Source organism: Elgaria multicarinata, chromosome 2, assembly GCF_023053635.1.
Source record: "Elgaria multicarinata webbii isolate HBS135686 ecotype San Diego chromosome 2, rElgMul1.1.pri, whole genome shotgun sequence".
Taxonomy (NCBI): Eukaryota; Metazoa; Chordata; class Lepidosauria; order Squamata; family Anguidae; genus Elgaria; species Elgaria multicarinata.
The window spans coordinates 26,035,109-26,054,410 of record NC_086172.1 but is presented as its reverse complement, the minus strand read 5'-3'; the positions used below and the strand labels follow the sequence as shown (position 1 = coordinate 26,054,410).

Here is a 19,302-nt window from a genome sequence, read left to right as displayed (position 1 = left end):
CTACCAACATTATGAAAGGATTATGACTTTGGTAACACTAGCCTCTCAAGTATTTCTGGAAGACCCATAATTAAGACACAATGGATTTATGTGAATTGTTATGTACCTGCTTACCTTGAAGAGTGAAAGCTGTAAGGAGCTCTTCATTTTGGTTCATGTCTCTGTTATCTAGTGCCAAGTCAGAGCGCCAGTTCATGTATACGGAGCAACTCAGAAGAAATATGTCCACGCAGAGGTAATGCTATTTTTTATTCTGCAGCACACAATGCCACTGTGCCACAGTGCAAGCACTCTCTAGTATTTACTCAGTTGTCTATCATATAAACATTCCTCCAAGCAACAGAATCATAAAAGAGGAGGAGCTACATTGCTGTTTTGTGCTATTATCAGAGGGCAGACACATGCAGTTCAGAGCACAACAGAAATATGCTGCTGACAGTGCCTTGGATTCAGGACTAAGCCGTTCTTATAAAATTAAGCAGCACTGAAATTTAATTAGATTCTTCTATGAAGATACACTCCTAATTTATCCTTCTATTCTAGGTGTTTAGAGGACACCAACCCAACAAGACTAATCCTGCCTGTTTCTGCTAAGTTCATTCTTGGAAGTTATTTAGATTTGATTTCAATATATTTTAATGTTACATTGCAGGCAGGTTTGCTATTTGTTTAAGAATCTCAAAGCAAAAGATCATGGATGGATATAGTTAATTCAGCAAAGATGCAAAATTACACTTCAGTGGGAAATTGCATGTATTACTCTTGTAAACAATTATTTTTATTTTCTAGTTCTCTTATGTTTATTCCTTATTTGATTTATATGCTGCTACATACTGTGGCCTAAGAACAGTTTGCAGCAATTTCTCTAAGTGTTAATAGGCATGTTCCCCAGAAGCTCACAACCAAATAATAAATTCTGATTTAATCATACGAAATCAAGCAATTTAGAAACCAAGACGAGGCAGGAATATTTGCACATTATAACCCCATGAAAGCTGTTTCTTCTACTTCTTATTTACCTATCACTGGGTACTTCTGTGCATAACATGGACCCAATTATTTTGTTTTATTGATAAGGTTACAGGGAAGGCATAGGAGAAGGAAAGAAATAAGAGCTGTACACCACTGATCCATTTCTGCAAGGGCTTTATTCTATTACTAAAAGGTGCATCATGCTGTTATTCAATGAGTCTTGTGGTTAATTTCCTTATATTAGACATATACTTCAAACATAGTTTGTTTTTTACAGGATAGTGACAATGTGGGGGAGGGGGGGAAGTCTAGAGGGAGAACCGTTCAAAATTTTAGTTCATTGCAATCCTGAAAAACTGAACTGGAAGTCAAAAGATGTTACACCTGAAGCAAAAGAAGTTCAATTCAAAATGCAGAAACAAAAGGGGAGTCAACAGGTTACCCTGCAGAAGTGCAAGGAAGTGTGCGTTTCAATGGGTCATTTGCTAAAATTTCATTAGATACATTTAGGAACAATTCAGGGGAAAAAATCAGGGGCCCTAAGGGAGAAAACAAGTTGCACTTTATAATGCAAGACTAGTTAAGACAAAAAAGCCCAAGGTTAGTGTTCCACCTTGATACTAATTTTCTAATATGTTATTATGAAATAGGAGACAGAAAAAAAGAATGCCAAGGGGCATACAACTGCGTGTAATGATTTGCTTATCAAGAATGTAAGATAACAATATAATTTATCAAAATTTTAAAATTTTAAACAAGTCTAAAGCTCCAAATCAGGTCAAAGTAATATCATCGTCCTTCATAAACAGTTACATTCAGGGTATCGTGTCTAACAGACAAAATTATTTCCACAAGCAACGTGGAATTCTTTTTTTCTGTTATTATCAACTGCAGCCTTTTGTTTGTTGATTATGAAATAGGATACATTTTAACCAGCTATGGATTCAACTGGCACCTAAGAGTTTTCTAACTAGAAACGCCAAAGTAGATAAAATAATAATAAAATAATTGCTATTAGCATCATGATTCTAGGAGTACAAAACAACTACACATTTTAAGCATAGTACGTTGAAGATTAAATTCTATCGCAATGCTCACCTATAACACACATTCCACCACATACATTGGAAGAAATATGTACAGAGAACCCACTTGCGTTCACTTTTTTTGCTCTGAAAACCCCAAAAAGCAGGATTGCATTTAATTAAATCATTTTTATACCACTTTCCATTGGTATAATGTGGTGGTCCCAGGCACACCTATTCAATTTGTATTCAATAGCACTAAATAATCAAGTTTGAAGAGAGGGAACAGGAAGCAAGTGGCTGGTTTGGTCTTTTCAGTGAGAGCAAATTATGAGCATGTTGTAAGTGGGCTCTGGGGGTCTGTCAAACATAGTCAACATTTCATAAAGCTGTTTTGAAGTTGTAGCACACTCATAAAGATTCAGAAACCTAAACACACCCACGGTACACATAGCTATTCATTTGATGACAATATTGCAGCTTAAATATTGATCAAAACCCAGAGAATAAAACATTGTATAAGCCAATATTTAACTAGCACTTTTATTGTTATTTAGTTGTTGACAGGCATGGTACAGAAAGATTTCAAGGCTCTATTTATTTTGTGGGTCTTGAACATAACCTAAGGTCATTTGCTCAGTATAATCAATCTCCCTCAAGCCATGTCATTTTATACCTTACGTTTGCTATTTTCCCCCCAAGTTCTTCAACCATTTGTTTGCCCAAGTATGGGCTCACAGGTTTTAAAATCAGAAATAACCCTTGAACCAAAAACCACACCTCTGATTCTTTAGAGCAACAGCGATAACCAAACAATCTGTTCAAGCAGGAAGGACTTCAATGCTCCGTGCATGCTGACCTTGAATCTTTAACTCTGGTCCTCATGGTAACGGCAATCAGTTTAATACATTTGTATAGGGTGGAACCCAGGGAGGTCCTTAAGCTTACGGGCAACCTCAAAATCTTCCCTGGAGGGTCCTTCAAAGCTCCAGAGTAGATTTTGGGAGGCACAGGGGGCTGCAGGGGAAACTTGTGTAACACTGGATTCCTTTCATAAAATGTATGGCTTTATATACACTCTGATAAGGCATTATAAAACATGAATTACCACCAGTGTTATATCTACTTTTTATATGGATTGTCAGATTCAGGAATCACACCCCCTTCCAGGAGTTTCGTTTTGTATTACAAACATGCAGATACATCATATGCATTATTTATCTGAAATGGCCAATGCCTTCCCCTTTGAAGTGTATGTATATTATGAAACCAAGGGAGATCTAATAGATTGAGTGGACCATAGAAACTTAAGTTTCAAATAGGAGTACAGCCATGAACTCTTTATCCAGCAACATCTGAAGAAACACTACCATAACTTGTGGATAACATTATTAGAGGGCATTCAATTCCTTTTACAGACTGACTCAATGGATTTAATTTACCACTGAGTATCCAATACTATGCACACTTACCTAGGAGTAAGCTCTACTGATATAATGGGACTTCTGAGTAAACATGCACAGAATTGTGCTGTAAATATATTACATAGCATTCATACCCTTCAAGACTTTTACAAATTTCCAGGTTACTTTAACTCCCATTTTGTCCAAAGTAAGCTAGGACCAACAAAGGCTGATAGAGATTTGAACTGGATACAGAAGTATAACCAATGAACTACTTTGACTACACTATACCAGTTCATTTAGATTTGTATGGAATCTTTAGATTTAAGCCGAAACACTTACTCATGTAACGGAAGGTCTCCTCAGCAAGGACTGGAGAAGAATTTTCAGGGACGTGACTGTGGCAGCCTGGAGACGGGATCCAATCATCATTTTCAGAGAGATATAAAGAATCCACATGCAGCTTGTATTGAGGGAGCTGTTCTTCCAGCATGCTCACCAGTTCTACTTCAGGGAGGTCTTCATTAGGACAAACAGCTAAATATATACACAGACATCATGATATAAATCAGTTTTGAGATGAATGCTATGGCTATGGGAACCATTCATTTCTTATGATTAGTAATGGGTTTCCATCTCCTCTGACAACAAAAGCATTCATGACATTGGTCAATACTGATGTAAACCAAGGCTAGTGAGAAACAACACAACTCTTCACATATCTACAAAATAACATTATAAGAAACTAGGTGCTCAGTCAACTTTAAGCTACTAATGTAGTTCTTTGTGGGGTAATTTCTCTGGTTATCAAGAAAAGGAAAATTCATTATTAACTATGGTACATAAACAATGGAAATGCTTTCATACATGACTTTATATCAAAGCTGTAGATCACATCAGATAACCCCAAACTTTTTAAAAATCTTCTGAAGGAGGACCAGGTAACTCTGTAATGTATAGTACGAGTTGGGCTATATCAGGTCCCAGGCTAAATAATATTAATCTCACCTTTCAACACAAACCATCAAACCATTTCAAAATATGAAATAAGCCTCTGTAGGGAAGCAGAAGTGCCCTTCCCCCAACCACCCCATTTGTATGGACTGGATCACAAGGCAGAATACCAAGGCCCTGGTCCCACTCACCATCCCTATCTGCAAGAAGCTGTGATTTCTCATCTCTTACTTTGATTTTAGTATGGCTCCCTTCCCTTACTCCACCTTTGCAATCATCCTTCTTTCAACTTATGTACTATTGAAGAAATATTTTCTATGCACTATTAAAAGCTATTGCCTGCAACTTTTAACTGATTTTTCAACTTACCTGTGATGCTCTCTGAATCTCTGTGGTTGAAATTCATGAGGTTTGCTTCACACTTCAGTTATTTGAAAACCACATCCTGTATTCACATGTTGCTGCTTCTCATTTTGGTTGAAAGATGGCTTTGGTTTAAAAGCAGAGTACGCAACAACTATTAATCTACTTGGGCATTATAAGTATGCTTTGCTTATATGGGGGCTGGACAATAATTTAGGTCCAAGGATGATATATTTGAAGCTTGCACGTCATCTGATATTATGATCTTTATGTTATCGTCTTGCCTGGATCGTCTTGCCTGGATCAACTACCATCTTGAAAGAAATGCAGAAACAAGAGAAATGGTTGTTAATAGTTAAAACCTAAACAAAATGCTAAGTTATTCTATACAAACACAATAGCAGGGTGGCCCATAAACTAATATCATCCCTAGTAGTGATGACAAAATAATCAGGTAACCATGGTTGTGTTCAGTCAACACAATAATCAATGGTGGGTTAAAAGTCAACACCACGGTTGATTATCGAGGGGGTACTCCCCAAATGACCTGATCATAATCAACCGTCATGTGGATTAAGGCAGCATTGAGTTGACTATTAGTCAATGGTGTGTTTGACTGACACATCCCTGCCCTCTGTCCCCTCAGTCCTCCTGCTAGTATCCCAATCAGCCATTGCAAGTTCTGTTGCTTGGACTAGAGCGGTGGCAGCCGCTTTGGTAGCTCTTGCCAGGGTACTCTATAGTTGCTGAAAATAACCAACTGTGTGTAACAAAATAGTTAACAGAGCCCAACACACGACACAACAACAGCCATTCAAATAATCAGTACTGCACGGCATTGGTTATTTCGGCCGAACAACCAACCATGGTGGGAAAAAGTCCCAACTGACAGCACAATAACCAACTGTTAACTATTTAACCCACTGTTGGTTATTGAGTCATCTGAATCCAGTGCATGATTAGTTAGATCCCACTAGACTTTAAAAACACAGCGATTTCTATTTTTTAAAATGACAAGATTAATCCTATAATAAATTAATCCAAGAATAAGTAGTTCAAATATTGTGGTGTGTAACGATTTCTTTTTAGTATCAATATCTGCTTCCATTTCCTTGATTTTCTTCCACTGCATTCATGTCATTATCTTCTATTGTGATATTGCCAATTGCTCTTTTTCCTTCTTTGTCCCAACTAACAGATTCTTGAAGCCCAATTCATTTTCTGCCACATTATTTATTCAGCACTGCCAGTGCACAGGAAACTTTACAGAGTTGAAGAGAAAATCCTGTTTGTTTCATAGCTAGGCTTTAATATGTTGTGCCATATTTTCTGAGGCAAAATCCCAGCACTGAAAATAGGTTTTGAAGCTGAAGCTTGGCAAGTCCTGGCTTAAATCAAACTGTAAATATAATCAGATGTCACAACGAGGAAATTTATTCCTTTTAGTCATACTTAGCTCTCCCTCTTCTCTTAGGTGCTGGCCCCTAGGTTTTACAAAAAATTACATTTGTGATGAGCTAAAACCTAAAAACCAATATACAATGTATGTATATAAATTTGAACACTGTTCCATTGTATGGCAATTAAACTCCGTTGTGAGACCAACATGTTGCTAACCCTGATTATGCACATCATACTAAAAAAAGAGGCACAGTAAGCTATGAAGACAACAGTAGCTTTAGACAAGGCATGTTGAACCTTTCTCAGACTAAGGGCCAAACTTTGGAGAATCTCTTATGTGCTGCATGCCAGTGGTGGTTAAAGGGGATGGAACCAGGGGAAAATAGCATGGCCCTCTGGAGAACCTTAGAGGGCTGGATTGGGACCCTCGGTGTGCCAGTTCGGGCCTACGGGTCTGATGTTCAACACCTCTGCTTTAGGCATGGTGACTTAGAAGGATGCATTTGCCACACAAATATTTCTAAATATTTACTCAAACTGGTAATATTTCAAGAATGCTTCAAACATGAGATCTCCCAAAAACAACAACAACACCTAGTTAGAATCTCCTTGTGGGGGGAAGTGTGTATAAATATATCATTGATGTAGCATGGTGTACATTTTTACTTTACTACAAGCATCTAGATTAGGCAGCCGCGACATACGCGGGTTGCTCAAACTGCATACATTCACTGCAACATATGAAGATGCAGCAGGGAGATGACTGCTGACCATTATCTTCATCTGGTTTGCCCACCACGCTTGCCTGGAGCTGCTGTCTGGAAGGTGGTTGCCTTTGGTGGCTGCTCCAGGAGAAGACTCTCAGGTGAGTGGGGGGTTCCAGTTCCTTTCTTTGGACTTCTGCTGGGGACTGGTTCCACTTTTAGGTGGAAGTGGTGAAGGATGTGCTTGCGTTTTAGTTTTTTGCAGGGTGGATAAAAATAAATGATTAAAAAAAAAATCGGATTTTTTTTATTTAAATCGGATTTTTTTAAACATAATGCTTTTTGAGGAAAAATCAATCTAAAGATAGTTTTCTATTTAAGATACATTATAGTCTAAAGGTTATTCATCATGAAATAAGGATTAGTTTTTAATTATGTAGCATGAGGCTGTTTAATTTTTTGGTAAATGAATTCCATTAATCCATTCACAATGTCATGCTCTTCCAGAGGTTTCTGTAAGATTATTTTTTCTCTTTCCAATAATGTACAGCAGAAGTTGTCCAAATATGAATGATTAACCTATTAAACTGGAGATAGTTCACCTCACAATAATTTCATAATTATCTATCTATGATGTGTTTCTAACAGTATAACCAAATCAGTATTTTTGCTATTCTAAAAATGAAACCTTCATCTGGTTGTAAATATTAAGATTATACCAGCAAGAATGAGTCTTTGGTAACTCTGAGTTGTGTAAAATATAGCAAGGAAGAGTGCACTTTTTTTTTTGGGGGGGGGAGTCACATGATTAAATCGAGTCTTTCTGAGTAGTGATTTAAACTGTGATTTAAATCAAATCTATTTAAATCAGATCCACCCTGTTTTTTTGCTTTCAAGATTTTATTGATAAGTTGATGTTTTATGCTTGTTGAAAGCTGCATTTTATTATATTGTTTGTATTTTACGTATATTTGTATTACCTTTTGTATTACTCTGAGTGCCTTTTTAGCTAGAAGGCAACATATAAATAAAAACCAGGTTAAGACGATTGCGGAGGTGTAAGAACCCATCATGGGTTCTTTCCCCACGAAATCTGGTTGCATGACCACGAATTTCATAATTATCTGCAATGCAGCACAGATTGCTGTGTCATCCAAACCAGGCACATGGTGTGGGTAGCTTCTTACCCACTCTAAAACCCATGAGTAAGGGTTATGGGATGAGTGAGAAGCCACCCCTGCCACACCACATGCCGAGTTTGGACAACATGACAATCCATGCTGCATCATGGGTAATTATGCAAATTGGCACACTCCGAGGTACAGAAAAACCCCACAAAAGGTTCTTTCGCCCCCGCAATCATCCAAATGCCGCCAAACTATGACAAAGTAAACCCTCGCAGTGTGCTGCATATACAGCATAACAATGCTTTCCTAAGGCATGTTGTCCCCATTTAGGGAAAAATAGATATGAAGCAAACCTTTTTTCTAAATACTTTAAACAAGCGGTTCTCAACCTGTGGGTCGCGACCCCTTTGGGGGTCGGACGACCCTTTCACAGGGGTCGCCTAAGACCATCGGAAAACACATATTTAATTATGTTCAATTTGTAACAATGAAACTACATCCTGCATATCAGATATTTACATTACGATTCATAACAGTAGCAAAATTACAGTTATGAAGTAGCAACGAAAATAATTTTATGGTTGGGGGTCACCACAACATGAGGAACTGTATTAAAGGGTCGCGGCATTAGGAAGGTTGAGAACCACTGCTTTAAACAAAAATCAACAAAGTGCGCAAAAATGTAAAGTAGCCTTCTTTCTTATGTGTAATAATGTCAGCAACTGCAGGATCATGTCAGCAACTGCCCTAATATTTCTTTTTATGCCAGTAAAAGGCATCTACTTTTACTGATGAAATAGATGAAATTTCTCCCTGCTCCTGGCTTGCAGGCTGGAGACAATTAACAGTGTCCTAAAGAGGATGTTAATTACATTCACCAGTGACAAAGCTAAAATTATTCAAAGGTAAATTATATCAGGTTAAGCTTGTTCCCCAGTTAATTCAGCACACAAATTCCATTAATTCAGTGTACTTACTTCAGAACAATATTTATGAATCATAGGTACTCTCCAGTTTCTTTAGGAGCTTGTAGCTTTTCATTACATTTAAAGAGGAAATCCGCCAATGTCAATATCTATTAATTGGAGCACACCAGAGGACTCCATAGCATCTCCTGATAAGAAGCACTTATCAGTGCTTCTTATTGATAAGAAACAAAACATGTTTATGTGAACTTGAACCTGTCTGCTAATCCGAAGCATTTTCATTGCTGATATGAGAACTGGCATAATGCTACATTTATTTCTTTTGTTTTAATTTACTTTATCTAAGAATCTAAATTAAACAGTTGTTTAGAAGGCATTACAAGAGCAAAGAAAACAGCTTCCTCCTCTCACAAATGATATAAATCAAGCACAAAGAGCGTTGTCCAAAATAAATACAAAAATGGGGATTACATTTTAAAGACCATAAACTGTTATTTCCATTTTTTTTAATGGTAATCCCTTCTTGACTATCCATGGGTAGTTTTGTCTACCTTTTACGGAGATATAAAAAAGCTTGTCACTTCTAAAGGCAAAATAATAAAAAAGCAAAACAAATCTGCAAAAGCAATCACTACATACATGTGTACTCTGGTCTAACATAATCACTTATAAACTATGCTCATCATCTAAGGCCCTCCTTCAGGTGTCTCCTCTGAGGGAGATTTGGAAAGTGGCAATGGGGCCAACACTATCTTTTCAGTGCCAGGGTCCTCTCAGACATTTGGCAGTTTTAATAAGTTCCTGGGATTTCTCATTGTTGTTAAAAAAAAGCTATGTGTGTGTGGCACACGTGTGTGCGTGTGTCTGCTGTCTGTTTATATGTTTGTACGTAAATGGCTTTTATACTATGTACAACATTGTATTTTAAATGTTTTAATCTTTGTGAACCGCCCAGAGACTTCGGCTACTAGATGGTATAGAAATGTAATAAATTAAAATAAAATTAATAGGTTATGAAACTATCAGAACCATAGGCACTGTTCAGTCAGGTTGAAGAAAGCTTCAACTGTAATTTTATTTCGGAACTGTAGCTTCTAATTGAGGAGTGAAAGTCTTTTAGATTAGGAATAAACTACTAGCAGCCCTAGTGCTGAATCTGGCAACAATAACTTCCTGGTCATATCCCTCAGTTATTTTACTCATGGAAGCCAAGATATAGACAAATAAATCTTGAATCCCTTTGTCCATAGAGTGAACACAAACAGATGCTTTGGCAAAGCACTTTCCTTGTATATAGAATGTAAGCCTCTTGTGTTCAGTGGGGGTTATTTTCACGTAAATGTGAAAATTGCAGCCATACCTTAGGACACAGGCAAAGGACTCTTGTACACAACTCTCTACCCCAGTCTGAACAACACCAGAGGCTTTATCAGTTCTCCACTTAAAGCACTTCAGCTTCAGACTTGTATGAGCAAGTCAAGGCACAGACAACAGGGAATAAGCAGCTGAAATGTGTAAAGGGAGAACTCTGTCAAAGCCTCTGTTGCTATTTACAAGATGAAGGAGAGGGCTAAGGATTCCTCTGTTTCTGCCTGCATGTGAGTAAATTAGTGGATGGAGCGAATATTATTTGCCCTTCAGCCTTGCTCCAGTTCAAAATATGCCCTCTCAATTAGTTGTCAACTAGGGCTTTGATTTATAGGTGGACAGAGCAGAGTGTAATCATTCAAAGCTTTTCACGGTCTAGCTCCTTCCTATCTCTCCTCTCTCATCTCACACTATTGCCCCGCTCGTGCTCTTCGCTCCTCTGATGCCATGTTTCTCGCCTGCCCAAGGGCCTCTACTTCCCTTGCTCGGCTTCGTCCATTTTCGTCTGCTGCCCCTTACGCCTGGAACGCTCTTCCAGAACATTTGCGAACTACAAGTTCAACCGCAGCTTTTAAAGCTCAACTAAAAACTTTTCTTTTTCCTAAAGCTTTTAAAACTTGATGTTGTGCAGACTTCTACTGTTACTTTCTACTGTTAGTTTTACCCTACCCTGTGCCTGCTTACCCTACCCTGTACCTGTTTGCATTCTCTTCCCCTCCTTATTGTTTTACTATGATTTTATTAGATTGTAAGCCTATGCGGCAGGGTCTTGCTATTTACTGTTTTACTCTGTACAGCACCATGTACATTGATGGTGCTATATAAATAAATAAATAATAATAATAATAATAATTTTTTTAAAAAATCACCTTTCACTGGCTTTTCAAACTTCAGTACAAATGTTTTTTTGGGAGTTCTAACATGGTAGCCCTGAATAATGTGATAGATTTGAAAATGATAGACATGTAGGGTTTTTATATGTAGGCTGCACTCACAACAGCCCCAGACATACTTTTGCAATGCATTTTCAGAGTAAGTCTTATTGCCACAAGTGAAGAAAGCGAGGTTTAAAAAGGTGATTTGGGTATACCTGACTACGTTGGCTAGCCCTGCATGCAATACGTAATATCAAAGTGCCATTGGGCAAAGAAATTGAGGGCATAGCACAGCCTCCAGATATGAAACTCCAATTACTACCCACATGAGTAGCAAGAACATTTTCAAAAGTACTAGGAGAAAAGAATATTATATTCCTGCGAGGCAAAAAGTCAGGCAGTACATTGCATTAGCATCCTATGAACAGGATTATTTATAAATGAAATTATTCTCTGCTACAATGTCTGGAATGATTTAGGAAGCTAGAATCCAATCAAATGGGCACTGCATAGAAACAGAAAAGGTACAAGCGTGAAAGAAACATTAGGCCTTGTGTACTCAATGTAGCAAGGAAAGTAGAAAGAAAAGGTCACCAGACTGAAGAAGAAAAAATATGTTATGAACAAAGATAGCAATACCATCACTTACTGATCTATGCCACGAATTATGTGGAATTACAGTAAAACGTTAGCATCCTGAAATCACAGATGGAAATCCTTTGTGTAGATAATAACAGCTATCAAATCTCCAGTCATTGATTGACCTCACTTGCGCACTATCTGAATGGTGCGTATTCCAACAGCTTTCAAACAGACCCAGCAATACAAAATCTAGACTAGACTCTCAGTTTATCTCTAAATTATCACTAGACAATCCAGCTGTTTTTCATATTTAGTAGTTAGTGTCAACACTAATTAAAGGATAGCAGTGTTTTCCTATATCTACCACCACTGTACATTACCAATATTATATATACTGGAAATCCAATGTTATTAAAACAATATTTTTAAGTATAAAATCTCAGATTTCTAAATTACTTATCCTTTGTTTCCAAAGGATTATTTTAAAAGAGATGTACAATTCTGTGCATTCCAGGTATGTTCATATTGTTACAGAGATGGCAAGCTAACGATTCCAGAAAAGAAACCATATTAGTCTGCTGGAAACAAAACAATGAGACAAACAGTGGCACCTTAAAAGACTTTAGGGCGCAATCCTACAGTATGTGCCCTGGTATTTGTAAGCCTCCCAATTTGAAGAGCAGGAGATGCCTTGTGTCTGCAGCTTTTCATTTTGGCCTTCTAGCAGAAACTATGGGGAAGGAGGAAGATTGGGGATGGCCCCGTGTCCCCCAGTCTCCTCCCCTCCCCACTCCTGGGAACACTCCTTTTCTCCATCTCTGTGCCCATTTTGCAAGCGCAAAGAGATAGCTAATACATATCTCTCAGCACCAACTACAAGGGGGAGAGGGAGGAGGCAGGGAGTGTGGTTTCCTGGTTCCCAGCTTGGAGCCCCTGACTGCAAGCTCGGACGCTGTCTAGGGGACATAGTATTACTTCCTCCAGCTGCAACCCTATACACACTTATCTGGGAGTAAGTTATGTGACTTTTAGTGCACTAACATCTACTTTATTAGATTGATAAATCAAACAGGGAAGGGGTAGATATATTTCTCAGTACAGTGGGGAAAGTATTAGGAGAGAATAGACACAGCCCAATAACAAAAATAAATATATAATAAAATCAATTCAAGTCCAAGAATACTTTGAAAGCACTTATAATATACTAGGAAGAGGAATTCAAACTTTCTTGAAATCTGTCTAAATAATACTGGAAAACTGAAAGACTGAATTATTAGGTCAGCCACTATGAAAAAAGTGTGTTGCAAAGAATTCCATTTTGTTCTACCTCGTCCTCTGCCTATAAAGGACACAGAAATCAAGCATAATGCTACCCATCCCACCTCCCCAGTACAGTCTGGTTCTCTGCCAATCCTACTTTCAGACAGCTGTTGTCACAAATCCACGGGTGCCTCTGGCCTTTCCAGTGCTCTCTTGCTGAAAAGCTGTCCTAAATATGCTTTATATATAAGTCACTTTCCAATAATTAATTTTTAAAATTTTAATCTGTGAAGTTTCATAGCACATTCTATTGTATTTTGTTATAGAGGTCAAACTTACAATTCAGGACAATAGAAAGCCATTGATAAATTTCCAGATGATGGAAAGGACATAAATATCTCTTCATCGCTATTTTAAACATTATTCTCAATATGAAAGTTTCAAAGATATATTAAAAATATACAAAGGAATTACTTATCCTTTTTTTCTCTACCAATTTATGACATTTCCAACCAATTATAGGCTGAACATTGGCATGTTAATTTCCTATGTGCATAGTTTTTTCATGGAACAGTATTTAAATATGCATCACCCCTCCTCCACTTTGCATCCTGAAAATATCCTGGAAAAAGCTTATAATAATCTGCAGAATGAAGAAGTAAACTGACCTCAGAAGGCACAATATAGTTATCTTGTACGGGCTGATCAGTAAGGGGACTAATTTATGGGTGGCTTTGTCCTGTGACATTTGTTAAGACTTGATGAACATTTGGCCATATTCTTTTATTCTCAGGGCCAAAGCTTTGCACTAGTTTCATTAATTATCAGGTTCACTCGGTACTGGTGAACAATCCATGTCTTCATTAAAAGGCAAGAAACCCACCAAAATAAAAGCTACAATTTGGGTTCAACTTTCTCCCTCTTGTCCTCCTATATCTCTGAGGTGAGGGGTGCACACCTAATCCTGCTGATGCCTAACCCTGGCTAAAGGATTAAGCTGCATGATTGCACTCTCCTCTTTAATACAAATCCTCTCAACCAGATATAACCATGGTTAAGGCTTACATTGGATAACAAACCAAAAGGGCAACAGTTGAACAAAGAACCAGACTAAACAATGCTACAAAGCACGCAACTGCATACAAAGTCAATTGTTTAATACAACACAAAGTTTTTTATAAGACAGATAAGACAACTGAGTTGTTTTTCGGAAGTCTGATAACAGGCATCCAGTTTTTATCCTGTTTCATCATATATTAGACTTCATCAGAAAAAAAAGTTCCATTATCACTGTGAATGAGCAATGCCATGTGAGTATAAGGGTTTGTAGACTGTTTTCAACCATTGTTGAAGCATTACTTGCCAGAGATTGAGAAAAACCTCCTTTTGGAGGGCCTTAACTAAAAACAGTACGGAACGACTATTTAAAGTCTGCAAACCCTTATACTCCCACGGCATTGCTCGTTCACGGTGATAATGGAACTGTTTTTTCTGATGAAGCCTAAGGCTTACATTGGCACAGATCTTAACCACCGTTAACACGGTTTTGAAACCAGCTTCAAAACTGGATTTCACCTTCTGGAAAATCCTGTTCAAAGTTGGTGCTTAATCATGGTTAAGGCAGGAGAGCATTTGCACAAGAGTTTAAGAGGGAGTACATGATTCTGTACCCATAGTTAAAGTCCAGGTTACCTGCAGGACCACCTTCCCCCGTACAATCTGCCCAGCACACTTAGGTCCTCTGGGAAGAATTTACTTCAGTCAGTCCAAACTAGACTGACAACTTTTAGCCAGATAACCTTCTCTTCTGCAACTCCCAGACTGTGGTATTGCCTGCTGGGAGAGACTCATCAACTTAACACTGTCTCTGAGTTTATGGCAGCCATAAAGACTAGTCCCTTCTGGCAGGCCTACCCAGATGAATTTTAAGATGTCCGATTATTTTTTTAATATTGTATAAGTTTTATGTGTTTTTTAAATCAGTTTTATGCATTTGATTTATATGGTATTTTGTATCCAGAGGGAGAGGCGGGTAATAAATACATTTTTAAAATTATTATTATTATTATTATTATTATTATTATTATTACATCAGCATTAGCCCAGAGACAGCTTAACTACATAATTCCTTAAGCCATGTATTTCATTTTTCTTCAATATAGTTTCCTAGAGAATACACTAGATACAGAAGGAGTCCATACATCTTTAGACAGAAATCCATTTTGGGAACAATGGGACTAAACAAATTAGACTTGATAAAAACTCTTTAAGAAGAAAAATATAACTAGATAACAGGAATTGAGGAAACAAGATTTTGCAAAGTCTCTTTTCCCAGCAAGCTATGGCATATTAACAAGAATGACAGTTACATTCCATCAAAGGAGCTTCAATCCCAATATAATATTGGTTTCTTTATACAGTAACGATTACAAGCATATTTGCAAAGCTAGAAATACAGGAGAAACAAATAAATAAATAAATGAGCCAGTAAAACCGAAGCTGAAATAATCCATTTTTAAAAAGTAAATTTGACACAAAGGACTAATTAAATGCATTAGGAAAATAGAGAGCTACCCAAATCTTAGAAAAGCCATGTCAAAAATGTATTTAACAATGCACTACTAATTCAATGAACGATGAGCTCTAGCTTTCCTGCTGCACATGATAGGTTTGGTCATTGCTCACTCAATTCTCTAGATAAGTTGTAACACAATTCTAGAAACTTAGCATGGCAATGAAATAGGATTCTGAATACAGTATCAGTACCTGACAACATCTCAGAAGCCCGACTCTGGCAGAATGCCTCAAAGATGTCATACAGTGACATCTGCATATAAATGCATATAAATGGAGGAGGAGTCTGCATATAAATAGTGAGGAAGATAACGTTAAATTATTTTTAGTAGAAGTACATTATTGTTTAATATAAACTTAAATATTTATTGAAAGATGTAGGTTTTATTAGAAGGCACTCAGCAATTATTCTGAATTGTTTTCAGATTAATTTTAATCAGAAAATGGAATGATAGCTTGGTCATTTTAGTACTAAAGCAGAATGAACTTGTGAAGTCATTTAGGAGATGAACCAACTTTTCAATCAATTAATCATATTTTTGTCATGACGCAAACAGGCTTTTAAACTGTACTAATAAGATATAATTGTTGAAGAAGAAAGCTAACTAAATGTAAAGTTCTTTAAAAAATAAAATTTAGGCAATTGCAATCACAGCAAGTAGAGAAACAAAATATTCCCCAACAGAATATGGTCTCTTTTACGGCCAGCTGCTGTCCCCTTTTACAGTAGAGGATACATACAGCAGAAGTTTCTTCAGGAGTCAGGACTGCATGAATATGGTCTGTTCACTTTTGGTTCCACTGTCTATTCCCCTCCCCTATCCTTTCCATTTATATGCAGACTCCTCCTCTTTGTTCAGATCTACATCATTTCCCCAAATTCTCTACTCATCTACCCTCTCTTTGCAGATAGAGGAAGAAATGAGGAAATGACTCAGATGCCAGAGCTTAAGTAAACTAGGGCGCCTCTATTTAAGATTGGGTAATTCACCCCTCCCTGGATCTGCACGTGAAAGTGTGGGAATCTAATCGCTCTGTCTCCAGGCAACTAGCCTGCGATGGGTGAGCCACTCGGCCAAGCTAGGAGTCAGGTAAAACCCAGCTCCTTTCTTACGCTACACATGTGTGCACCCCTGCTCAGGCCACTCAATTCGTGAGTAGATGAGACAGGGAGGCCCCCAGAGGCAGGCCGTATCCTCTGTCGAGAGCCCCTGAGCCCCTAGAGGACTAGATCTCAGAACCTGCCAATCAACATAAAGGTGCCCAATGGGTGCTCACCAACCTCCTCTGATATCCTAAGATTCCCGCAGAACCCTGCCCTAATCTAATTGACCTATTTACCCACCCACAACTAAGTGTGGGGCCTACTTAAAGGCAAGCCCCACCCACGCCTCACCTTGTTCAGGTGCAACAAACAGGTGGGTTGTCCTTCCTCCCCCTTCCTGCACCATGTACATTGATGGTGCTATATAAATAAAATAATAATAAAAGCCTGCCCCTGCCCTAGCTGTGCCAGCAGGGCAGGAAAGGGGCATCTTTGCACTTAGTGAGAGAGAGAGAGAGAGGGAGAGAGAGAGAAAGAGCAGGCACTTGCAATGCAGAAAGGACTGATCAGGTAATCTCCATAAATTGATATTACTATATTCATAGAATATAATTTGAAGTTGTATAATTGGTATTGTTTTAAGAAAATTTCAAAATTAAAATTAAAATCAATTTACATAAAAACCTGTTTTAAAATCATTGATTTTTATCAGTGATGGTGGGATGTCTGCCCTTGTAACAATCATTTCCAATCTGGACGTAGGATCGGTGTCCTGACTGAGGTGAGACGTGAACATTCATAATATTTAAACTACAATCTTATACTAGCTTACTAGCAAGTAAGCCCTCTTGAACACAGTGGGGACTTACTTCAGAGTAAATATGCCTAGGACTATGCTATTTGTACATAAACCAAATATACTGTAAGGGATATTTACAAATATTGAAGCAATGTGTCTGTGTATCACAGGAAATACTTGCTGAATATGACATGCCACTGTTATTTTCAGGCTTTCTGTACTGTGCCAAATCTATTTTTATTCACTGCCAGAATCTAACTCTTCAAAATAGCAGCCTGACTGCAAACTTCCCAGTTTTAAGTATGCAAGGTATTTAAGCATAACAATACAACTTGTAGATAGCACTACTTACTGATGTGTTGGTCAACAACTCAGCAAATGTGTTGGTCAACAACTCCTGCAGCCAGCATGGCCATCCACCAGGTTGGGGAAGGCTGAACTAGCCTATGTAAAGACATTATGATGATACACCCTATAGCTCTGTCAAAGAAAAGGAGTGCTTAAACCAGCCTTTTCCAACCAGGGGCCTCCAGATATTCTGGATTTCAACTCCCCTCACCTCTAGCCAGCATGGCCAATAGTCAGCAATGAAGTGAGTTGTAGTCCAAAATATCTGGAGGGCACGAAGTTGGGGAAGGCTGGCCGAAAGTAAAAAATGTATGCTGGAATGTATTTGTCCCAGAGATGAGATTGGCTCAGTACACGTCTACCTCCTTGTGAACATTTAGAATGGCATTGGCATTCAGTTATTGAATTTAGGTTCTACCCTTCTGCCATCGAGCTCAGGTTGACATATATGGGACTTGTCCCCACCCCATTTTTATCTTAACAACCCTGTGAAAAAGCTGCAGTTTAGGCTGACAGATGGGCCAAAGATCACTCTTTGCATGCTTTACTAGTTGAACAAGGATTTGAACCTCAGTATTTGCTCATGTTTTGGATATAAAAGCTTTGTATGAATCATTGCCAAAGATCACTGATGTAAGTTTAACAGAAGTATTTAAACAGCAATAAAATAACTCCTCTTAACAATGAGCATCATTTAATAAATGACGTATCAAATAAGCACCTCTTGTTTCAAACAGCGAACATTCTGCTAAATATGCCCCTTGTATGAGGCTTTTAAAACCTATTTACATATAATCTCATAAATAACAAATCATTTAGATATATTTCTACCTGAAACTGTAGGCTTTCTTTTGTCATAGTCTTATGCTCCACACAGCCTACTTGTCTTTTATTACTTTGTCTCCAGCTGGGATTGACGTCACCCAGTAGTGCATATAACACTGTAATGTTATTTAAGAAACAAACTGAGTCTTGTTTTGGAGTGGGTGAAGAAGTTGGGTTGTATCCAGTATAAAAAAACCAACTGAAAAGAATGGAAATTAAATCAGACTAACATTGGATACAACCTATTAGATACAATCTGGAGAAGTATTAAACTGACAAATTAAGCCTACTTCTAAATAAACATGCACATGATTGGGCAATGATTGACACACCCTTAAACATATCCCTCAGAATCTACCGTGATTACAGTACTTACTTTCGCTGCTATATGCACTTCAGTAGTATTTTGACTACTATCCCTCTTATTATTTAATTCTGCAAACAACACTGTCAGTTGTAAATAATGTTGTTACACTGACCATCACTGTTTATTATTAAATTGCAATAAACTTTAAAGAACACTGTGCCTGCTGTATAAAGTGTTTACTGCATCTTTCTATGAGCAATTATTTTGCCCAATATACACAATGGTTTATTGTTTAGCCTTGGGTGCTCCACTGATCTACATAAAACTCCTATGGAATAACTTTGGTCTGACTGCATCCTGAGTGATTTAAATCTATCAAAGTCACATCATTAATTGGATATTCACCACAGGTACCATAGAAGGCTTACTGAACAGAGGGTACTT

At 37.8% G+C, this 19,302-nt stretch overlaps 1 protein-coding gene across 1 annotated transcript in view; it reads right to left on the bottom strand.

Annotated features, from left to right (window-relative positions):
* Positions 1–19,302, bottom strand: part of TRAK2 (trafficking kinesin protein 2) — a 48,310-nt gene that overhangs the window by 25,422 nt on the left and 3,586 nt on the right. The window contains exons 2-3 of the mRNA XM_063116161.1: positions 4,724–5,031; positions 3,743–3,937 (exon numbers count right to left, since the gene is read on the bottom strand). Of these exons, the coding sequence (XP_062972231.1) occupies positions 3,743–3,937; positions 4,724–4,760 (232 nt within the window). The 5' untranslated portion in view covers positions 4,761–5,031. The remainder of the gene's footprint in view (positions 1–3,742; positions 3,938–4,723; positions 5,032–19,302) is intronic.